The sequence below is a fragment of the Neofelis nebulosa genome, chromosome 1 (assembly GCF_028018385.1).
Source record: "Neofelis nebulosa isolate mNeoNeb1 chromosome 1, mNeoNeb1.pri, whole genome shotgun sequence".
Lineage (NCBI taxonomy): Eukaryota > Metazoa > Chordata > Mammalia > Carnivora > Felidae > Neofelis > Neofelis nebulosa.
The window spans coordinates 165,066,781-165,086,635 of NC_080782.1; the positions used below are offsets into that span (position 1 = coordinate 165,066,781).

Below are 19,855 nucleotides of genomic sequence, written 5' to 3' on the forward strand. Positions count from 1 at the left end.
AGGCTAGACTCAGCTATAATGTTCAGTAGGTTAGACGTATCAAATGCATTTTGACTTAATGATATTTTCAACTTGTGTGGTTTATCCAGACATAACCCCATCGTAAGTCAAAGATCTGTATCTTCTCCCTGGTAAATACTTGTACTGCAGATTACCTTGCCATACAGAAATGACCCAGAACATCTAAAGTTGAATTATGGTTATTATTATTGCCACCTGCCTTCCAAACACACATATCTTCCAGCCAATTGAACCAAACTCTAATTATAAAACCGGCTATTTCTAAAGAGATTCAGATGTACCATTGATGCATTTCCAGAAAATTTTAAATCCTAATCAAACTTTTATCCTTTTAAGTGAATGTAAACTCTGCCCCTTCAGCTGCAATATTGGTTTGCTTCACTTTGGATCACCAAGATTTTGTTAGGCAACACTCTATTCCAGGTACTGTGCTTGGAAATGTACATGTAATGTTTAATGACATAGTAACTACACTTGTTTAATGTAATTTAATTAAACATGTAATGTTTAATAACATAGTGCCAGACAACCCACTTAAATGAGATTGAGGGTGTTCAGAGCATTGTATAGAGTCACGGTGGGGGCTACCAACAGCCTGAATAGAACTGGAATAGTACTCCAATATGGGGTACTCAGCACAGGATCTGAGTCTTGAAGGATTGTGGGGGGAGGTGGGCTGAGACATTAATCATAATCGATTAATTATTCACTGAAGACCTACCATACGCCCAGGGTGGTGCCATGCCAGAGTTGGTCTATGAACTAGATACTGTCCCTAGTCAATAGCCAAATTCAAGAGGGTAATGCAGTCAAAAGAGAAGTATGATGGGGAAGTGCAGTGAGCTGTGGGGCCATCTCAGAGAAGCACCCCAAAGTAGGAAACAGCATGAACAATCCGGAGGAGGAATGAAAATAGCTCTTTGGGGAATTACACATCATTTGGCATGGAAGGCTTTTCTGAGCAGGAGAGTTTCAAGCCGATACCTCAGGGAAAACCTTTCTGGGTGCAACATCCAAGTTCCAGTTGGGAAGGCTCTGTCCCAGTGCTCTCCATACTGGTTGGCTGGGATTTTTCTCAGAGGGGCTCACAGATGAAAGACATCTGTAAAGAATTCCTCACCCATCTGCCTTCACCCTGTCATGCAAGATTCTGATTCATTATAAATTGGGTTCTATCGTTGCAGAAACAAAACAAAACAACAAAACAACAATCTCACTGGTAACTTTACTACAGAATTTTTTACAATTTTTGAATGAACCAGTCCTGTGTGGTACATTTGCTCAAAAATGAAAACTCACTCCCTTCAGTTTCTGGTGACCTTCTGAGAAATGCCACAATGTGCACTTTTACCCCCTAAGCCATGCACGCAGGCAATCCAAATAAAAATATACCCGCAGTATAGATCAAGGTTAAGATTTTCATTCAAGATTCCGATGGATACTCTATTAATGATAAAAAATGCTGGACTCAGACTTTCCAGTTATGGATAACATGATTCTCACAGACAAAAGAAATGTTGGATTTTACCATGCAAAGTTGGGCCACAAATTTGACTTTTGGGGCACCAGGGTGGCTCAGTCGGTTAAACATCCAACTTTGGCTCAGGTCATGATTTCACTGCTCATGAGTTCAAGCCCTGCGTCAGGCCCTGCACTGACAGCTCAGAGCCTGGAGCCTGCTTCGGATTCTGTCTCCCTCTCTCTGCTCCTCCCCTGCTCACGCTCAGTCTCTCTCTGTCTCTCAAAAATAAGTAAAACATTTAAAAAAATTGAATTAGGGGCGCCTGGGTGGCTCAGTCGGCTAAGCATCTGACTTCGGCTCAGGTCACGATCTCGCGGTATGTGGGTTCGAGCCCCGCGTCGGGCTCTGTGCTGACTGCTCAGAGCCTGGAGCCTGTTTCAGATTCTGTGTCTCCCTCTCTCTCTGCCCCTCCCCCGTTCATGCTCTGTCTCTCTCTGTCTCAAAAATAAATAAACGTTAAAAAAAATTTTTTTTTAAATTGAATTAATTACATCCTTGGAAAAATTTAAAGGAGTCATGGTTTCCAGGCAACAGAAACTCTACTTCTAGCACTTTCTAGCATTGTCCTCAGACTGCAGAATAGCTGGACTCTCCTCCTCAATGACATGATCACTTGGGTCCATCTTGCTCATTCAATCGCCTCTGCTTCCTGGTGTACCATCCTGTATCAATGTCCCCTGTTCCCCATCACCCAAGAAACTCCCAGGGACAGTCCCTGGAGAGGGCACATTTTCTTCTGCTATAATTCATTTCTTGCCAGCACTTGGCCTTACAGGTTTCCCCTTATACCTTCCAGGAAAGCAAAGGAGGGTAGAGTAACCTGGTGGATGCCCAGACGCTCCGGAGTGGGTGGGCAGGGAAAGTGTAGACAACTTCCACATATCTATCCACCATGTTTGCTCTTTAATACCTAAATCAGTTTTATTTTTTTTTTTTTTTTTTTTTTTTTTTTTTTTTTTTATTTATTTTTGGGACAGAGAGAGACAGAGCATGAACGGGGGAGGGGCAGAGAGAGAGGGAGACACAGAATCGGAAACAGGCTCCAGGCTCCGAGCCATCAGCCCAGAGCCTGACGCGGGGCTCGAACTCACGGACCGCGAGATCGTGACCTGGCTGAAGTCGGACGCTTAACCGACTGCGCCACCCAGGCGCCCCTAAATCAGTTTTAAAATAAAATCTTTCTTGGGGCGCCTGGGTGTCTCAGCTGGTTAAGCGTCTGACTCTGGAATTTGGCTCAGGTCACAATCTCACGGTTCGTGAGATCGAGCCCTGCACCAGGCTCTGTGCTGACAGTGCTGAATTTCAGCCTGCCTGAAATTCTCTCTCTCCCTCTCTCTCTCTGCACCACCCTCTCAAAAGAAGTAAATAAACTTTAAAATAAAATGAAATCTTTCTTTAGACGTTTCCTCCACAGTCCTAATATACACATCACAACAAATACTCTGAGCACAAGAGCCCAGATATATGCCCATTTCACAGATGGGAAAAATGAGTCTCCGTGAGCTTCGGCATCTCCTCAAATTTAATGAAAGGAATAAGTGTACATGAAGTTACATATGAGAGGAAAAGACCAACAACAGCTGGCCTGTGACTCTTTTCAAAATACACTATTTTCTCCTCAATTTAAAAGATACTAAGATGTTTTAAAAGCTGCTACTGTGGTTGTTTTCTAATTACTACTGCTTCTCCCAGCTCCTGAAGCTTGAAAGACGTGTATAGTGAAGCCCAATGAACAGCCAATTCAGACACCAGACTTTCTCGTAAGAGCAGGAAGTGATTAAAATTTAAGCTTCTAATAAAAATGCAGCCGTAACCCCTTTGATTAATTTCTTCTATTATGTGAAAGATACATGCTGATTATTGTAAATGATCGAGCAATATGTAAAAAGACAGAGTAAAGATGAAAAGACTTTGTCTCCTTTCCCCAACCTGAGTCACTGTTAAAAATTTTTCTCTAGCCATCAAGATTTTCTCTGCTTTTGAAAACGTTTCTCTCTTTCCCTCGTCTCATCTATCTACCTGACTGTACTAAATACACTACACTCTAACCTACTTTTGATATTTACCAATATGTCGTGAACAGATTTCCGTATCTGCTGTGGCTCAGTATTTTTGATAGCTACCTGATGTCCACCATGCAAAGACCTGTCTTCATGTCAAACTAGAATCCACCAGGTCAAAGAAAGTATTGCCCATTTCTAACATATTTCACGTAAGCTTCACTGGGGTCTGCTGCTGTCACATTAAAAGAATTTGGATTTCATACCCCATTCAAGAGGGTTTGGTTACCATCCCGAGCTCCTTCTCAAGAGCTCATTTATTAGCGGTCAGAACATAAAACCCTGGACAGTATTTCAGCAAAACCTATGTGATTCTGTTTCTGAATCCATAAATATCATAATTTATTTTTTTAAGTTTATTCATTTATTTTGAGTGAGAGAGAATATGAGCAGGGGAGGGGCAGAGAGAGAGGGAGAGAGAGAATCCCAAGCAGACTCTGAACCGTCAGCACAGAGACCAACGTGGGAGTTGAATTCACAAACTCTGAGACCATGACCCTGAGCTGAAATCAGGAGTCAGACGTTTAAGCGACTGAGCCACCCCGGAGTTAAATCTGAGTTTTCATCTATTTGCCCTCCCAAGACTAAATGCCTGGGGTGCAGATACAGTTACCTGCTGTCAATATTTCCCCCTGTCTCTCACAGGAGTTGACACCTGCCATATGTTTGATATGTGAATTATTTAATGAAGGGCAGGTAAACAAGCTAATGGGAGGCATTGGTTGAAAGTGTGAAAATTAGATAAAACTAAAGATTTTATATGATAAAATACACTAAAACCTTCTTCACAAATGTTTACCTGTAATCCAATGGCATTTGTTCATCTCCAGCATCAAAGTTCTCCTGGCACTTCTGAGAGAAATGTACCGAAATCTACACTTGGAATGAGTTCACTCAGCGTTAACTAAGTTAAACGAACAAAACTCTGGAAATCTCAACAATCTCCGCAGCTTATTCTCGGTGGCCCACACAAACATATGCTGCCTTTTTTCCCCAAAGACGTTGATCTGAGCATCTATAATTAGAGCTTCAGTGCTGATAACACATCAGGCTTCTTAACGCAGGATGCCCCCAAGGTGGGGCAAACAGCAGACAGGCTCAGTTGACATTTCAGATGGCCTAAATTGCCTTTTTCAATACCTACGGCATGTTGAAACCCTGTAATTTTCTCCCTCTGGCAACCTGCAATTTTTCATTTGCTTTTATTTACTCGGGAACCCCAGCAAAAGGGGACTCAGCACCATGCCCGTAGCCGGTTAGCTGTCACCGGGCTTTCTCATGCGCACTCCTCCTGCGCCTGCCCTTTATCTGAGGCTCACAGCCATGCCTCACGGTAGAGAAACGCTACATACGTGCACTGAGTGCGAAGTTGATGCAGTATTTCCCTCTATCTTATCGCTTTAATCCTCTCCTTTCTTTTTTCCTTCTGATTCCACCATTTCTGAATCTTTATACTCTGTGACCTGGGTCTCAAATAACTAACTTCACATTAGCCAAAGAGATCCTCATGTCCTTGGAGCCCAAGCATGCATGCATGCATGCATTCGTTCATTCATGGATAATGGATTGAGTATTTCCTATACATCACACGCCAAGGACATTAAAGTATCTAAGACAGTCACAGGTTTTGAAAATTCAGGCTAGCAGAGAGAAAAGGCATATCATCCATTAATGAGAACCCATCGTGACAAGATCGCTAGAAGCCAGGACGGTGCGCTAGGAGATCTTCGATAAAAGGGTAATTAAGTCTGATCAGGAGGGTGGACAAAGGTGTCCGAATGTTCTCCCCAGGCAGGCGTGGCCTCCTTATCTTTCTCTTTCACTGTTTTCTGTTTACCCGTATTCTGGGTCTTCTCCAATCGGTGTTTGTTTTTCTCTCTCCCTCAGAAAACTAAACTCCATATGGGCACAGAATGTGTTCTGAGCCTTCGCACCCCTAATACCTATCACAGCATCAGTTATTAATTAAGTAGTTAACGCATCAACTTTCCTACTCAGCAAACCTACTGAGCGTCGTCTGTGTGCTGGGCGCCCCCCAGGCCCGGCAGATAAAATAGGCTGAGGAGAATATGCCCAGTGCCTGCTCTCAGGGAGCACACAGTCTAATAAACAGAACATTATCGTCGGGTCCGTAGTCTGTTTGGTGGCACCAGAAAGAAACCAGCAGCCAGCTGAAAGTCAGGTTGGTCGTGGAGTCGTGACGGCAGGCTGCTACATCCTCCAGGGCAAGCCAGGGGAGCCTGTTGTGTTAGAGGACTTCTGAATAGAGACCCAAGCAAATGAAGGCATGGGCTGCGTGGACACCTGCGGAGCAATGTTCCAGGGGGAAGGACTGGAGCGGGGAGCACCTGTGAACATGGTGGGCACAGCAAGGAGCCACGAGAACAAGAGGGGAGTAGCTGGGGCGGGGCCACAGCGGAGCAGGTCACGGGATGGCTCTACGTAGGACTTTGGGTTTTTCTTGGAGCGGGAAGGAAAGCGTCTGGGATATTCGGATGGATGAGTGACGCTGATTGGGCTTCTGCGTGGGAACGGACTTCAGGGTAGGCGAGGAGGGTTGGGGAGAGGAGAGATGATGCTCCCTACCCAGGGAAGGGATGATGGTTTAAGAGAGGGTGGCCGTGGTCCGGGAGAAGGGAGACAATGGCATCTGGCTGTGTGTCAGATGTCCAGAAAGCAACCACTGATTTGCCGAAGGCTAGGATGCACTTTCATGGGCACGTTACCCTCAAGTGCATAACATATATAAAGAAGTGGCTGTTTCTTTCTCTCTCTCACAAAGACCCACACTCAGTAATAATGCATTCTTGGCAATATTAACAATGCATTGACGTGATTTGTTCGCAGAACAGGTCTTCCAGCACTCGGATTAGAATAACGGTGTGTTCTCTGAAAGCTTAAACGAACAGCTTGCAGGTGTCATTGGAAAACACACGACAAGAATGTTGTATTTGTCCTCAGAGGCCAGAGGGGAAGCTCTGTACTGTCTGCTACTATGTGACCCTGGCCAAAGTGTTTCATTCTCCTGTTTTCTCATTCCAACTAGGAAGGTAATAGAGGCATATTCCCAACCACACTGAGAATGAAAAATTAATTCATATGAAAATGCATCATAAATAATACAATATAATGTATATGTTAATCAATATCTAACATATCAGAGGCACGTCGTGGCTTAAAAGTTATTTTCGTATCTATTTGATCATCACGACGCACGCAGCGGTACGTACACATCACAACAAATACTCTGAGCACAAGAGCCCAGATAATCTGCCCATTTCACAGATGGGAAAAATGAGTCTCCGTGAGCTTCGGCATCTCCTCAAATTTAATAAAAGGAGTAAGTGTACATGAAGTTACATAGGAGAGGAAAAGACCAGAAGCATCTGGCCTGGGATCTAATCCTCTCCCGATCATCTTTTGATGGGGGACATAGAGACAAGGGTAGACACTCCCGAGGAAAGAGCGTAGAGCCTGGCCTGGTCTCTTTTGAACATGCTGATCACTGCACCTCCTGGTAGAGAGATAATCGTATCGGCCAAGGGGAGGATGTTTGTCTACAGAAAGCTGTTAGCAGCACGTCCCTGGCCTAGGATTATCATCACCATCAGACCCGGGACCCAGGGATTAATGAGGCAGGGCCCCACAGAAACATCACACAAGCCACGTAATGATCTGAGTATAAAATGGAGAGATGTCAAGACCAAAACACTGCAGAGAAGGAAAAAGTAATCTAGACATCTGTCTCAACCAACGCTGGAGAGAAACAGTTTACATTTCTTCTACAGACTGTCACCTATCAACAGTCTGAGTTATTTTTCCATGCTGCTGAGTGCATAAGAGGATTGTCTGTATCCCAGATATCCTGAGTCTTCTGTGGGTACAAGTTATGCACCGCTTCTCAACCTAGGCTGTAAATTAGAATCAGCCGGGGGAGCCCAGAATCGCTACATCCCAGAAAAATTAAGCCAGAATCTCCAGACATGGGGCTACGGTTGGGAGGCGGGTGTCGGCCTTTTACAGCTCCCGGGTGATTCTAACGTGCAGTCAAGGCTGAGAACCCATGCCGAGTCCTGAAGCTTCCGGCTGTTTGATGTATCACCTTCTTTCACATAGTTCACAGTACCGCGAAGAAATACAGCTGATCTCTGACCTTGGTAGATGATCCTAAGTGAGGGTTTTCACGTTATGTTAATTTTGATATTTTCCAAAATGAAGTCTTGAAGACCAGTGAATTGAAAGCTTTCACTTAATTTTTACCTGAATCAGTAACAATTTCTTGCACAGGAACCTAATATTCTTGTGTTCAGGCAATTATTTATTTGTTGATTGACTTATTCACTGCTTGGTCCCCAAAAGAATGCAGGTAAGCTTTATTCACATTTATGTGAACCTGGTCACCAGCAGAGTATCGAGAAAGTTCACGGCAGCAATAAAGGCAACTTGTAGAAAGAAGCAAGAGAATGATTGCCTAGGAGTCTCCAATGGATACAATACCATCTATTTCTTTTTCTACAGCATCTTCTTGAGGCCAGGAGTTCTGACTCCATGTATCAAAGATTAATTACAAACGTCAGTGCGGAAGTAAACACTGCAGGTCAATATCTGAGCCTGATCATTTGGAAACATCATGTGTTGACCAGCCTCTGGCACGTGTGCATTTGGCAACTGAGTTTGGAACCCAGGACTGAGTCTCCCCCCTGCATCCCCCCAGGCCTGCCCAGGCCGGTTCTCACCAGATGGAGCAGGGACCCTCCTGAGGAAACGGGGGTGTGCGGATCCGCGCCCTCCTTCAGGAGCCGGAGCGCTGCAGGACGGAAAGAGCAGAAGGCGGTTAGAGCACGTCTTTTATCCACCCCGTGAATACAAAACCTGTAGCGGTTCATTCAGCTCTAAACTGCAAACAGCCACAAAAGCGAAAGAAGACACATTGATCGCCGTCTGACCTCAACTTCGTGTATGGAGGGCTGAGGGCATCTATCTGCACATTCAAACTTAATCCTCTATTTGTCCGTATAATTTCCTATCACAGCTGTGCAAATTATTCAGAAAAAGGAACACTTTTTTTAAAAAAAAAAATTGTATTTACTTCAATTCAAGTTAGTCAACATACAGAGTAGTCTTGGTTTCAGGAGCAGAACCCCGTGATTCATCACTTCCATACGACACCCAGGGCTCCTGCCAACAGGTGCCCTCCTCAGGGCCCGTTGCCCATCTAGCCTACCCCCCCCCCCCGCCCCTTCCAGCAACCCTCCGTTTGTTCTCTGTGTTTAAGAGTCTCTTATGGTTTGCCTCCTTCTCTGTTTTTATCTTATTTTTCCTTCCCTTCCCCTACATTCATCTGTTGTGTTGCTTGAATCCCACATATGAGTGAAATCACGTGATATTTATCTTTCTCTGACTGACATTTCATTCAGCACAATACATTCGAGTTCCATCCATGTTGTTGCAAATGGCAAGATTTCATTCTTTTCGATCGCCAAGTAATACTCCATTGCATATATATACCACATCTTCTTTATGTATTCACCAGGGGATGGACATCTGGGCTCTAACAAAGCCGTACTTTGGCTATAGTTGATAGTGGTGCTATGAACATTGGGGTACATGGGCCAGTTCAGTTAACTTTATTTTTTAATCTCGTTAGGACCCATTGGTTTAAAATAAAGTTTATACTTTGCATATTAAACCTCCTTTCATGTGACAGTAGTGTACCCATCATTCCAAGAGGCACTATGGGACAAGGCCATTTCTACCTAAATTACTAATGCCGGGGGTGCCTGGGTGGCTCAGTCAGTTAAGCGTCTGGCTTCGGCTCAGGTCATGATCTTGTGGTCTGTGGGTTCGAGCCCCACGTCGGGCTTTGTGCTGACAGCTCAGAGCCTGGAGCCTGCTTTGGATTCTGTGTCTCCCTCTCTCTCTGCCTGTCCCCTGCTCGCACTCTGTCTGTCTGTCTCTCTCTCAAAAATAAAACATTAAAAAAATTAAAAAAGAATAATGCCAAATAGGTCAAAACATATACCAATTATCACACTAAATGCACAGTTGGAAGGTGACCTGTGTTTCCATTTAACAGCAAAGGTGAATTCATTAGTACAAAGAATGCCCCGGGCATAAGGAGACCCCTGCTTCCACTGGCTCCAGGGCCAGCCTCGCAGAAAGGCTCATCAGCTCCCCAAAGCACTCTCGTGGTTTCCACAGTTAACAGCAGTATCACAGTCTCAATAAAAAGCCTTTAGAGCATTTTCCACAAAAACTATAATTAAAGCAACAGTGACTCTTTTTTTTTCTATTGTAACATAGAACTGAATGAAATGGCTCAGATTCAAACTCGTGCCTCACTGAACACACTCTCTTTCCATGAAGTTTCTTGGCAGTCTGGAGTGCTACCTGAATGTACCTTCTTTGCTATGGCACCCCAATTCTTTTATGTGTTCCAATCGCCAGCGTGTCCCCATCTTCCCCAAAGCTAACTGCACGTCAGAAGGGGCGCCACGGGTCCTGGTGGACACGGCTACTCCGGCAGTCCCCTCTCCAGAAAGGCCATCCCTTTGATGGCATGTGCACTGGAGGTGAACAGGGAAGCAGAACAGCTTGTCCAAAATGAGGGTAAGGTGGTGACAGCAGAGGACATCCACACCCAGCCCCGCGTGCCCTCCAGACAGCCCTTCCTGAAATCGGAGTGCCTTTGTCCAAATGCCTCTTCCCAGGGAACTCAGACACATTCCTGTGCTTGGTCCACAGCGGTCACATGTGGCTTCTTGGATCTGTACCTGCTGATGCCCGTCCGCACCCTGAGAGCATCCTTAGTAGGAGAACGTCCACACCTGTTCATCTTCCAAATGGCTTCCTCTTGGGATGCTCTTTCTCCAGTGAAGAATTTAATTCTCCTCGTAAGACAAATTCTCCAAATGTGGGTAGTTTGTTACAACACAACTTGCCCAAGATGGCTGTCTCACGGGATCGAGAGTAACCTGACAGCACGTGGGGCATCCATTTACTTCCTTGGGCATCCTGCCCCTCGGCCACCAGGACAACATCTAGGAAGGTATTGCCTTTCCTGTCCTCTCTGTATTTCTAGGGGCGATCCCGCCTGGCACAACAGATGTCCTTTTGCCCCCTGTTCCTGGCTCTCTCTGTGCACATGAATTGTAAACGGACACACTTTCTGTTCCCTCACATCTTCTTACCCTTAATTTTTAAGAATTTTTAAATGTTAATTTATTTACTTTTGAGAGAGAGAGAGAGAGAGAGAGAGAGAGAGAGAGAGAGAGAGAGACAATGAATGAATGAATGGATGGATGAATAGGGGAGAGGCAGAGAGAGAGGATCCCAAGCAGGCTCTGTTCTGTACCATCAGCGCAGAGCCCGATGTTCCTTGAACTCAGGAATCGTGAGATCATGACCTGAGCCGAAATCGAGGGTCAGACACTTAACCGACGGAGCCATCCCAGCGCCCCTTCTTACGCTTAATTTTGAAAAGTCCATTGCCGACAACAGCAAGTGAATTCAACATGTGTATCAATGCTTTCCTCAGAAGATGAACAGCACTTTTACCTGAATGTTTATTTTTTTAGCAAATGTACATATTCATCTTGAATTAACTAATGTCTATAGAGTGCTTTTACAGCTTCTACAGCCAAGCTCTTGAACTACAAATACAGTAGGAGGCAGATTATATCACTTATGACATGTGTAAAACGCCATCAGATTTCTTGAATCGAATCCACCTTGCACATGTGTAGTGAGTTACACATAATAGGAGCCGGTGACACCCTGGCCTTGGGGTTCCACAGACTTGGCTCTGGGGCCTGGCCCCAATGGGAGAGCGACTGAATCCTCTGTGCCTCCGTGTCCTGTCAGATCAAAATAACGGACAGTCACTGGACTCAGGTCATGGGGGCCCTGAGAGAATGGAAAGGGAACGACAGTACGGCATATTCATTGTGCCCCCAGCACTGGGTACCGATCTCCAAAGGATTTCTGTTAGTATAATTATTCTAAGTCACAAAACCCCATAATAACAGACTTTAGAATCCATAACTTAAGGTTTGTTCTCAATTTTCTCAAAACCTTCTGATTTTTAAATGTCGAATGTAAGCGTAGGACATGAAGACCCCAACCTTGCAGCATTCACCCGGAGGATGCGTGTGTGGTGTGCCAACCATGAAAGGGGTGAAAAGGATAAGGCAGGAGGCCGTGAGGACCATGACCTGGGGAGTGGACAGCTCGGAGGAGACTACACCCTACAGGATTTGGACACCAGTTTGTGGGCAACAAAGTAGATGACAGGGTTTCAAGCAAAGGGTTTGAAAAGATTCATGAGCTAAGCATAATATGGGCTGAATGTGTGTGTCCTTCCCGAATTCCTGTGTTGAAGCCTCACCACCCCCAAGGTGACCACATCAGGAAGGGGGCCCCTGGGGGCTGATGAGATGGGAATGAGGGAGGTAATGAGGACCGAGACCTCCTGGTGGGATTAGTGCCCTTATTCGGGTACGAAGAGACCACAGCTCACCCTCTCTGTCCTGTGGGGACACAGTGAGAAGGAGGCCATCCATAAACGAGGAAGCTGCCCTCAGCAGCGGCCACGTCTGCTGGGACCTTGATCTTGGACTTTCTGGCCTCCAGAACCGCGAGGAATAAGTGTCTGTTGTTTAAGGCCCTGGTCTACAGCATGTCTGTTACAGCTGCTGCTGGAGGGCAACACAAAGGCCCGAAGGGGTCTCTTGCTCCCACCCTCTGTGTAAGTACTGGATGCAGGGTGCCTAAGCGGCTCAGTCGGTTAAGCATCCTACTTCGGCTCAGGTCATGATCTCATGGTTCATGAGTTCAAGCCCCACATCGGGCTCTGTGCTGTCAGCGCAGGGCCAGCTTCAGATCCTGTGACCCACCCCCCTCCCGCCCCACTCACACTCACACTTTCTCTCTCGCTCCCTCTCTCTCTCAGAAATAACCATTTAAAAAAATAGATGAATTCTGAAAGCAGATTCACGATCAGGCAGTGGGGTGGCAGTCACAACAGTGAGCATGCACAGCTTTGTTGTGGAAGATAGAGAACACACTATGCAGGCGGGGACACAGCAGGAGTCTGAGCTACATGGCATGGGGGGGGGCGGTCTATGGAGCACTGACACCACATCCAGGGAGGACAGTCTGTAGGGTGCAGAACATGGATGAGTAATCAAGAGGCAGGGGGAGCCGCACCGGCGTGCTGGGATGGATGGGGATGGAGATCTGGATGGATGCAGGGATGGAGGGAGGGAGGGAGGCAGGGAGGAATGGGTGGGTGGAGGGAGGGAGGGATGGATGGATGGATGGATGGATGGATGCTGGGATGCAGGGATGCAGGGATGGATGGATGAAGGGAGGGAAGGATGGATAGAGTGATGGAGGGAGGGATGGATGGAGGGAAGGAGGGATGGAAAGCTGGACAGACAGATATGCCTTTATGTGTTTACTACACATTTTACTGATACAAAGGCTGTGCAACCCGCTCAATGTTGTAAATGCCATATAGCCAATTGATCTCACAGAATAATTTTGATGCTTTTTGTTGAACTGTTATATCCACAGCCAGTCTGTGGCTATAATTAGTGCATATGACCTTGACATTTGGGTAGATATTCTCACTGACACTGGTGAGTAGAGCTGGGGCGGGGCAGGGGGGATGTAAAACTATGGCTGGCAGGCCAAATCCAGCTGTGGATTTTGTAAGACTTTGAATTAAAAATGATTTTTACATTTTCAAGGCATACATAAGAAAAGAAATAAAAAATAAAAAAAAAAAACAACCAAAAAATCCAAGAAGACTGGGCAACATAGACTTTATGTGGCCTGTAAAGTCTGACATATTTTCTATCTGGCCCTTTCCAGAAAGTTCGCTGACTCCCCTGAAGTATGTCAGATGTCACTCACTTATCAAGGACCTGAGAAACATCTGTGGAAGTAAGACCAGGGTTTTTAGACAATGTATCATATTTTGTCACATTTTTGGTGCTGACATAACACATTTATTTTTAATTTTTTAATTTTTATTTTTGAGAGACACAGAGATAGAGCATGAGCAGTAGATGGGCAGAGAGAGAGGGAGACACAGAATCCAAAGCAGGCTCCAGGCTCTGGGCTGTCAGCACAGAGCCCAACGCGGGGCTCAAACTCAGGAATCATGAGATCATGACCTGAGCCGAAGTTGGATGCTTAACTGACTGAGCCACCTGGGTGCCCCTGACATAACGTATTTGTAAGTATAGCCCTGAATGAACACATCCTCCAAAACTTCTTAATTCTAGACGATCAGTAAGACAGTAAATGACGCCGACTTTTGTGGTGTAATTCTCTCATCTCAGGCCCCCAACAAGAAGTCACCGAACCCAGGGTTGGAAAAAGATGTGACACATGAGACAGCACATGATTGGGGGGCACTTCCAGCACTCACCGCAAGACACAAACGTGACTTTGAGGGCCTAAGTGAACTAGTTAGGAAGTGATGAGTGTTGCGTGTTACCCTTGGTTTTATTGCCATCTACCTAACTGTAAGTTTGTATGCTTTCACTTTTCTATAGGCTTTGTTTCCCTGGTGTACAACCAACTGGCAAATTCCTGAAAATTTAACAGTGGGCTTTCAGGGGCTAGGAAGGTAAACTCAGCCCACCACGGGGTGGGGGAAGCCCAAGGTCGAGAAGGAGGGGGGCCAAGAAGGTCCAGGATGAGGCAGGCACAACACCCACGAGCTCCAGAACTTTGTGCCACAGTGACAGACAAGGAAGTCCCACCCCTCTCGTTTGGGCCACACATCAGCCTACGGAGACAAGAGGTGGGGACCATTTGAGCATGGTTTTTCTCCCTGCATAGAATTTGAGCTATTGTCCCGACGGGCTGATTTACAGCCCTGAATTCAAACCACGGGCTGCACGCTAAGCGGGTTGCCCGTGGAGACCAAGGTGGGGACTCAGCTATTGACAAAATAAACATGTTTTCATATAAACACACACACACAAATGGTAGAGTGAGCTAAATTCTAGGTCTCTGCGAAGGGTTAAAACCAGACATTGTAAAGAACTTAGATGCTAAGATATAATGAAGAAAATGCTACTTGCGTCCTGATTATTTCATCACAAAGAATTTCAAAAGAGGAGAGGGTCCATTTTTCCAATGCCAACAGAGCGGAGCACTTTTCTAAGTACTTGGGGTCTGACAGGCCAAGAGCAGCAGCAGGATAGAGAAATTCCAAAACCAAGACACGAGTCAAAATCCATTTTCAGGCCCTCCCATTACTCCTTTTGGGTAAACCTACCAAATGTAGGTTAAAATACTTTCTCCCCAAAGGTACACGTTCACGGCAGCCTCATAATAACGAGATTCCAATCGCCAGTCAAGTGAAATGGCAGTGTCTTTCTGTGACAATAAAATCCGCAGGAAAACAGCCTGAGGAAAAACAGCCATCTGGGGACCAAACAGAATAATGAAGCTGAGGCTTCCTTTTATAGTGTCGCCGCTTGGAACTGATTCAGCATTTATTGTATATTTGTGGCTTCGTCATCAAGCTGCCACAGAGCTCCGCCGAGATGTCTGTGTGCGGGGCATGATTTGATATTTAAAAAGACACATTCGGTCTTTAAATCTTCAGCCGTAGGGGTAAAAAATGGATGAAAAGACATCATAAAATTTTGCTAAGGAGCTTTACTTGAATATACGTAGGCTGTCCCCACTCCACGTCCCCACCATCACCAACAATCCCCAAACCCAAGAGTTCAGCTGGTAATTAGCACTTGTTCCCAGTCTCCAGCTATTACTGTGACTTATCTGGTTGGATGCCACACAGCACATTTAGGATGGTTACTGGACAGCAACTGGGGACAGTAACTGCTTTGGGGATCCTGTGAACTGATATGGATACCTCACTACAGCAGCAATCAATGCTCATGTGATTTTCATGATGAGAGCGGGTCTATACTCACAAAGATTTTATGTGTAAAATCAATGCCTGGGTGGCTCAGTGGGTTGAGCGTCTGACTTCGGCTCAGGTCATGATCTCACAGTTCGTGGGTTCAAGGCCCACGTCAGGCTCTGTGGTGACAGCTAGGAGCCTGGAGCCTGCTTCTGATTCTGTGTCTCCCTATCTCTCTGCCCCTCCCCTGCTCATGCTCTGTCTCTGTCTTTCAAAAATAAATATCGTTTAATTTTTTTTTAAATCAACAGAGGGAAGGATAAATGAAACACACTATAATCTGGGGTTCTAGTTGTGTTGTAAGTCCAGTGAAAGCATTTTCTAGAGAGAGGAAAAGACAACTCTTAGGTGATAAATGTCAGCAAGTGGCAGGCTTGGTTGGGGGGCTGGGGAGGTGTACAGGAGTTTTTGATTTCTTTGCTCAACTCTTCTGCGAGTTTAATTTAATTTCTAAATAAAAAGTTACAAAGAATGACCACAAAAAATCAAGGCAGGGTCCTTTTGCCCCTGAAAGGATGGTAAACACATCAATTTAAGACTTCCAAAAAGGTTGGGGAGCCTGGATGGCTCCATTGGTTCAGCGTCGGACATCGGCTCAGGTCATCATCTCTCGGTCTGTGAGTTCGAGCCCCGCATCGGGCTCTGTGCTGATGGCTCGGAGCCTGGAACCTGCTTTGGATTCTGTGTCTCCCTCTCTGTCTCTGCCCCTCCCCCGCTCATGCTCTGTCTGTCCCTGTCTCAAAAACAAACAAACATTAAAAAAAATTAAAAAATAAATTTTAAAGACTTCCAAAAAGGTAGATGTGAGAATTTCCATAACAATCGATAGTCTTCTAAGAAATGCTTTAAAAGGTTTATCTTATCAATATGTCAACAAGGAAGGGAAGCAGAAAGCAGGAACAGAGAGATTAGGTTATTAACACCACAGGCATGTCTGCTTGCACAGCAGGAAGGATTCCCCACCCTAAGTAGAACTCAAATTTTAGGATGTCTAACAAGGACTTGAGTTTGTTTGTTGTTTTTTTTTTAGATTTTTCTAGTTCAGTGATTCTCAACCTACTTTTCATTATCACTTCTTCTCTGTCAACGTCTACCATGAAACTGTACTACCACAGGCATTCTGTCCATCTGTTCAGGTGCTGTGACCTCTGGAGGGCAATAGCCCATTGGTAAAGTTAACACTTTTCTCCCCCCAGAAAGACTTAGGGCCATGTCTCCCCAACCCTTCAGAATCATGCCCTAGTCCTATGTCCAGATACTGATTCAGGCATCCAGGGATGGGATCCAAAACTCTGCATTTCAAACACACACTCCAGGAGATTCTGGTGCAGATGGCCACCCAAATTCACTTTGAGACAAAGTGCTAGGATTTTATAATCTTGGAAAATTACCTCCAAACACCTGACTTGGAACAAGAGAATTCATGGCAATGTTAAGAACTCACAGCAGATCCTTTCCCATTAATCGGTCATTGAGAACGTGGCCCCTGGCACTGCTTGAACCACGGGAACCCTCAGAACACACTATTTATTCTCAATAAATGAATACTTAGCCAAAGCTGTCTGAGCTGAATCTTGGTTTAGGGGGCGATCTGAGAGGTCAAGGTCCGAGTCAATGGGGAGGCCTCAGGTGGTGCTGGAGTCCAAGTCTGGGGCAATGATGCTCAACCCTCATTAGGCTTAGAACGTCTCCCAGAACTTAAAAATAAATTAATCCCCCAGTTCTGTCACCAGATTCTTAAAATCAGGAAGCGCCCAATTATGTATATGTTTTTAAGGTCAAAGTACCTTGATGATTATGATACTGGGAAGGGTGGGAAGCAGTGGAAATCAGCATCCAAAGGGCTGGCTGGCCTATTTGCACCCCAGCCCACAGCGATCTGAAGAGGGTCTAGTGGGTTCTGAAGCTCGCCTTGAGGACCTGCTTGGGTTTTATATTCAGGGGAGGCGCTCAGTCACACATTAATTGGTTGCTTCTGATTTGGATCAGGTCTACCTATGATAGAAGATAGGATCCAGTAGGCAGAGAGGGAAAGATTAGGACCTGAGGTCCCTGGGTGGGGAAAAACACCTATTTGGGAACAATGCTGGGGGTGTGTGGTCACAGCAAACCCCTTCAGGCTTAAGGTTCCTCTTAACAATGGAACAGACCCCACCTACTCTCCCCCAGGGTTCCTTCGGGAATTTGATGAAAGACCTAAGTATGGCCAGAGACCACCCCTCCTACGATGGAAACGAGCCCATCAGGAATGGACAACCCAGCACCTAGAGCGATCCAGCCAGTAAGGGTAGAGCCTGAAAAGGACCAAGGGGGAAGGGATGGGGGAGGGGGAGGGCTGACCAGAACCTTATAAAACAAGGACCCTCCCCTACAGTCCTCGGCGTTCACTTTCCAATGTCCCCTCTCAGAAAAGAGAGCTTTGCTACTACTCTTCCCTTCTGATCTTACACTTTTAATAAACTTCTGCCCGATGCTCATTCTGTGTCCCCCTCTTCCTTCTTCGAAGTGGGGAGACAACGAACCCCGGGTATTGTGGTGAAAAATCCTGCAACAACCCGCATCAACAGGACATTCAAGAATGCCACCAGCCACTCTCCTGGAAGAGGAGACCCAGGTGGTCAGGGCCGAGTTAGAGTTCTAGGCTTAGCAAGAGAACTACAGACAAATCAATCACGTGCACTGAGGACCACCTTAGTCATACTGACCTACTGGGCTTCTGGTAGTTAAGGCTAATTTCGTATTACTTTGCAATGAGTTTTTGTTGTTGTTGTTTTTTCCTTTGTGTTTTTGTTTTACTTTGCAATTAGTTTAAGAGTTCTGCTTTCCTACTAAACTTGGTCAAAACTGGATCTGATTAAAATCTGGAAGTTGTGAGACTGAGGTCCAAGATCACCATGGCCAGGCTGATTCAAAGCCCCACCTAACCCACTTGTGCAGCTGTGACTAATGCAACAAATGTCCAGTGCGTGTCTTTTATGCGCTAAGCACTGTTTCAGGAGTTGGAGGTATAGCAGAGAAAAGAATAGAATAAATCCTGCTTTCATACAGTTTATAATGTTGTGGGCAACAACACATGAAGAGAGAAGGCAAACAAGCAATTACTGTATATTAGAAGGATTTGTAGTTCTCGAACACTGGTTGGATATGGTGACTCTTTTTGGAAAATGATTTGCCATTTCTCTCTTCAAATGTTGCTTGTAACCCCTTTCCTCCCTTCCCCGCCTTCAAGGCCATCACTGGCAAGGAGCTGAAAAAGTATTAAAAAAAAAAAAAAAAAAGGCTTCTATCAAACTCACCTGTTCTGTAGAATTTCAACATATATTACTGTGCTTATATGCCTGGCAGGAATGAGGAGTGGCCTCTGTACCTAAACCAATCCTAAATCATGACCTCTCTGAATATTCCAGAACAGACCCAAAGTGACGGTTTTACAACCACACACAGTTAACTGCACCCTATTTGTTCAGACTGCGATGGAGGTATAGTAAATCCAGAATGTACACAATATAAATACATGCTTTGCTTTTTATTTTCTCTCTATAATCCTCTCAATTTACAACACATCACTTCAAAATGGGCTTTATAGTTCAAATTTTAGAAGTAGCCTTAGCTTAAAAAAAAAAAAGGATTCATTTTCCAAAAATGGTAAAACAAATGACGTACATAATTGACATTGCTACTAATCTAGAATTCTCTTTACATCTTATGGTAAAAAATGGTAAAAAAAAAAAAAGGTAAAAACATGAGGTACACAATTGACGTTGCTACTAATCTAGAATCTCTTTACCTCTTAGGGCAGTAAAGAAAAAAAAAACAGAAACAATAATATAAAAAACATCCTTCAAAGTTACTAAAATGTGATTTACTTGAAATGAAAAGTAAAACAAATATTTACCCTCTTTTAAAAGTAAGGTAAAGGGGAATGGTGGGGGGCGAGCAAAATAGGGGAAGGGCAGTAAGACTACCGTCCCCTGAGGAGCCCTGGAATAACACACAGAATTGTTGCATCATTACATTGTATACCTGAAGCTAATATCACATTGTATGTTACTTTTACTTGAATAAAAATAAATCATGACAAGCCAGTTTCAAAAAACTAAATCTTAAAAAAAAAAGAAAAAAAAATAAGGCAAAGGGGAGAGAAATATCTGAGTATTTATGCCACTGACCACGACCTAAAGATAAACTCAGACAGAAGAGAGCAGTAGAAAACATCCTAGGCTAATCCTTGATTTATTGGTAGTTGGGTAGATGTAGTCTTTTATTCTTTCTTATTTTCCCTCCAGTCTTCCTCACCAGGTA

General features: G+C 44.9%; 1 protein-coding gene across 2 annotated transcripts in view; it reads right to left on the bottom strand.

Annotated features, from left to right (window-relative positions):
• The window catches only part of MYO16 (myosin XVI), a 616,506-nt gene that overhangs the window by 413,251 nt on the left and 183,400 nt on the right, over positions 1-19,855 (bottom strand). For both annotated transcript variants that reach the window (XM_058742988.1, XM_058742979.1), the window contains exon 3: positions 8,340-8,410. In XM_058742988.1, the coding sequence (XP_058598971.1) occupies positions 8,340-8,410 (71 nt within the window). The remainder of the gene's footprint in view (positions 1-8,339; positions 8,411-19,855) is intronic.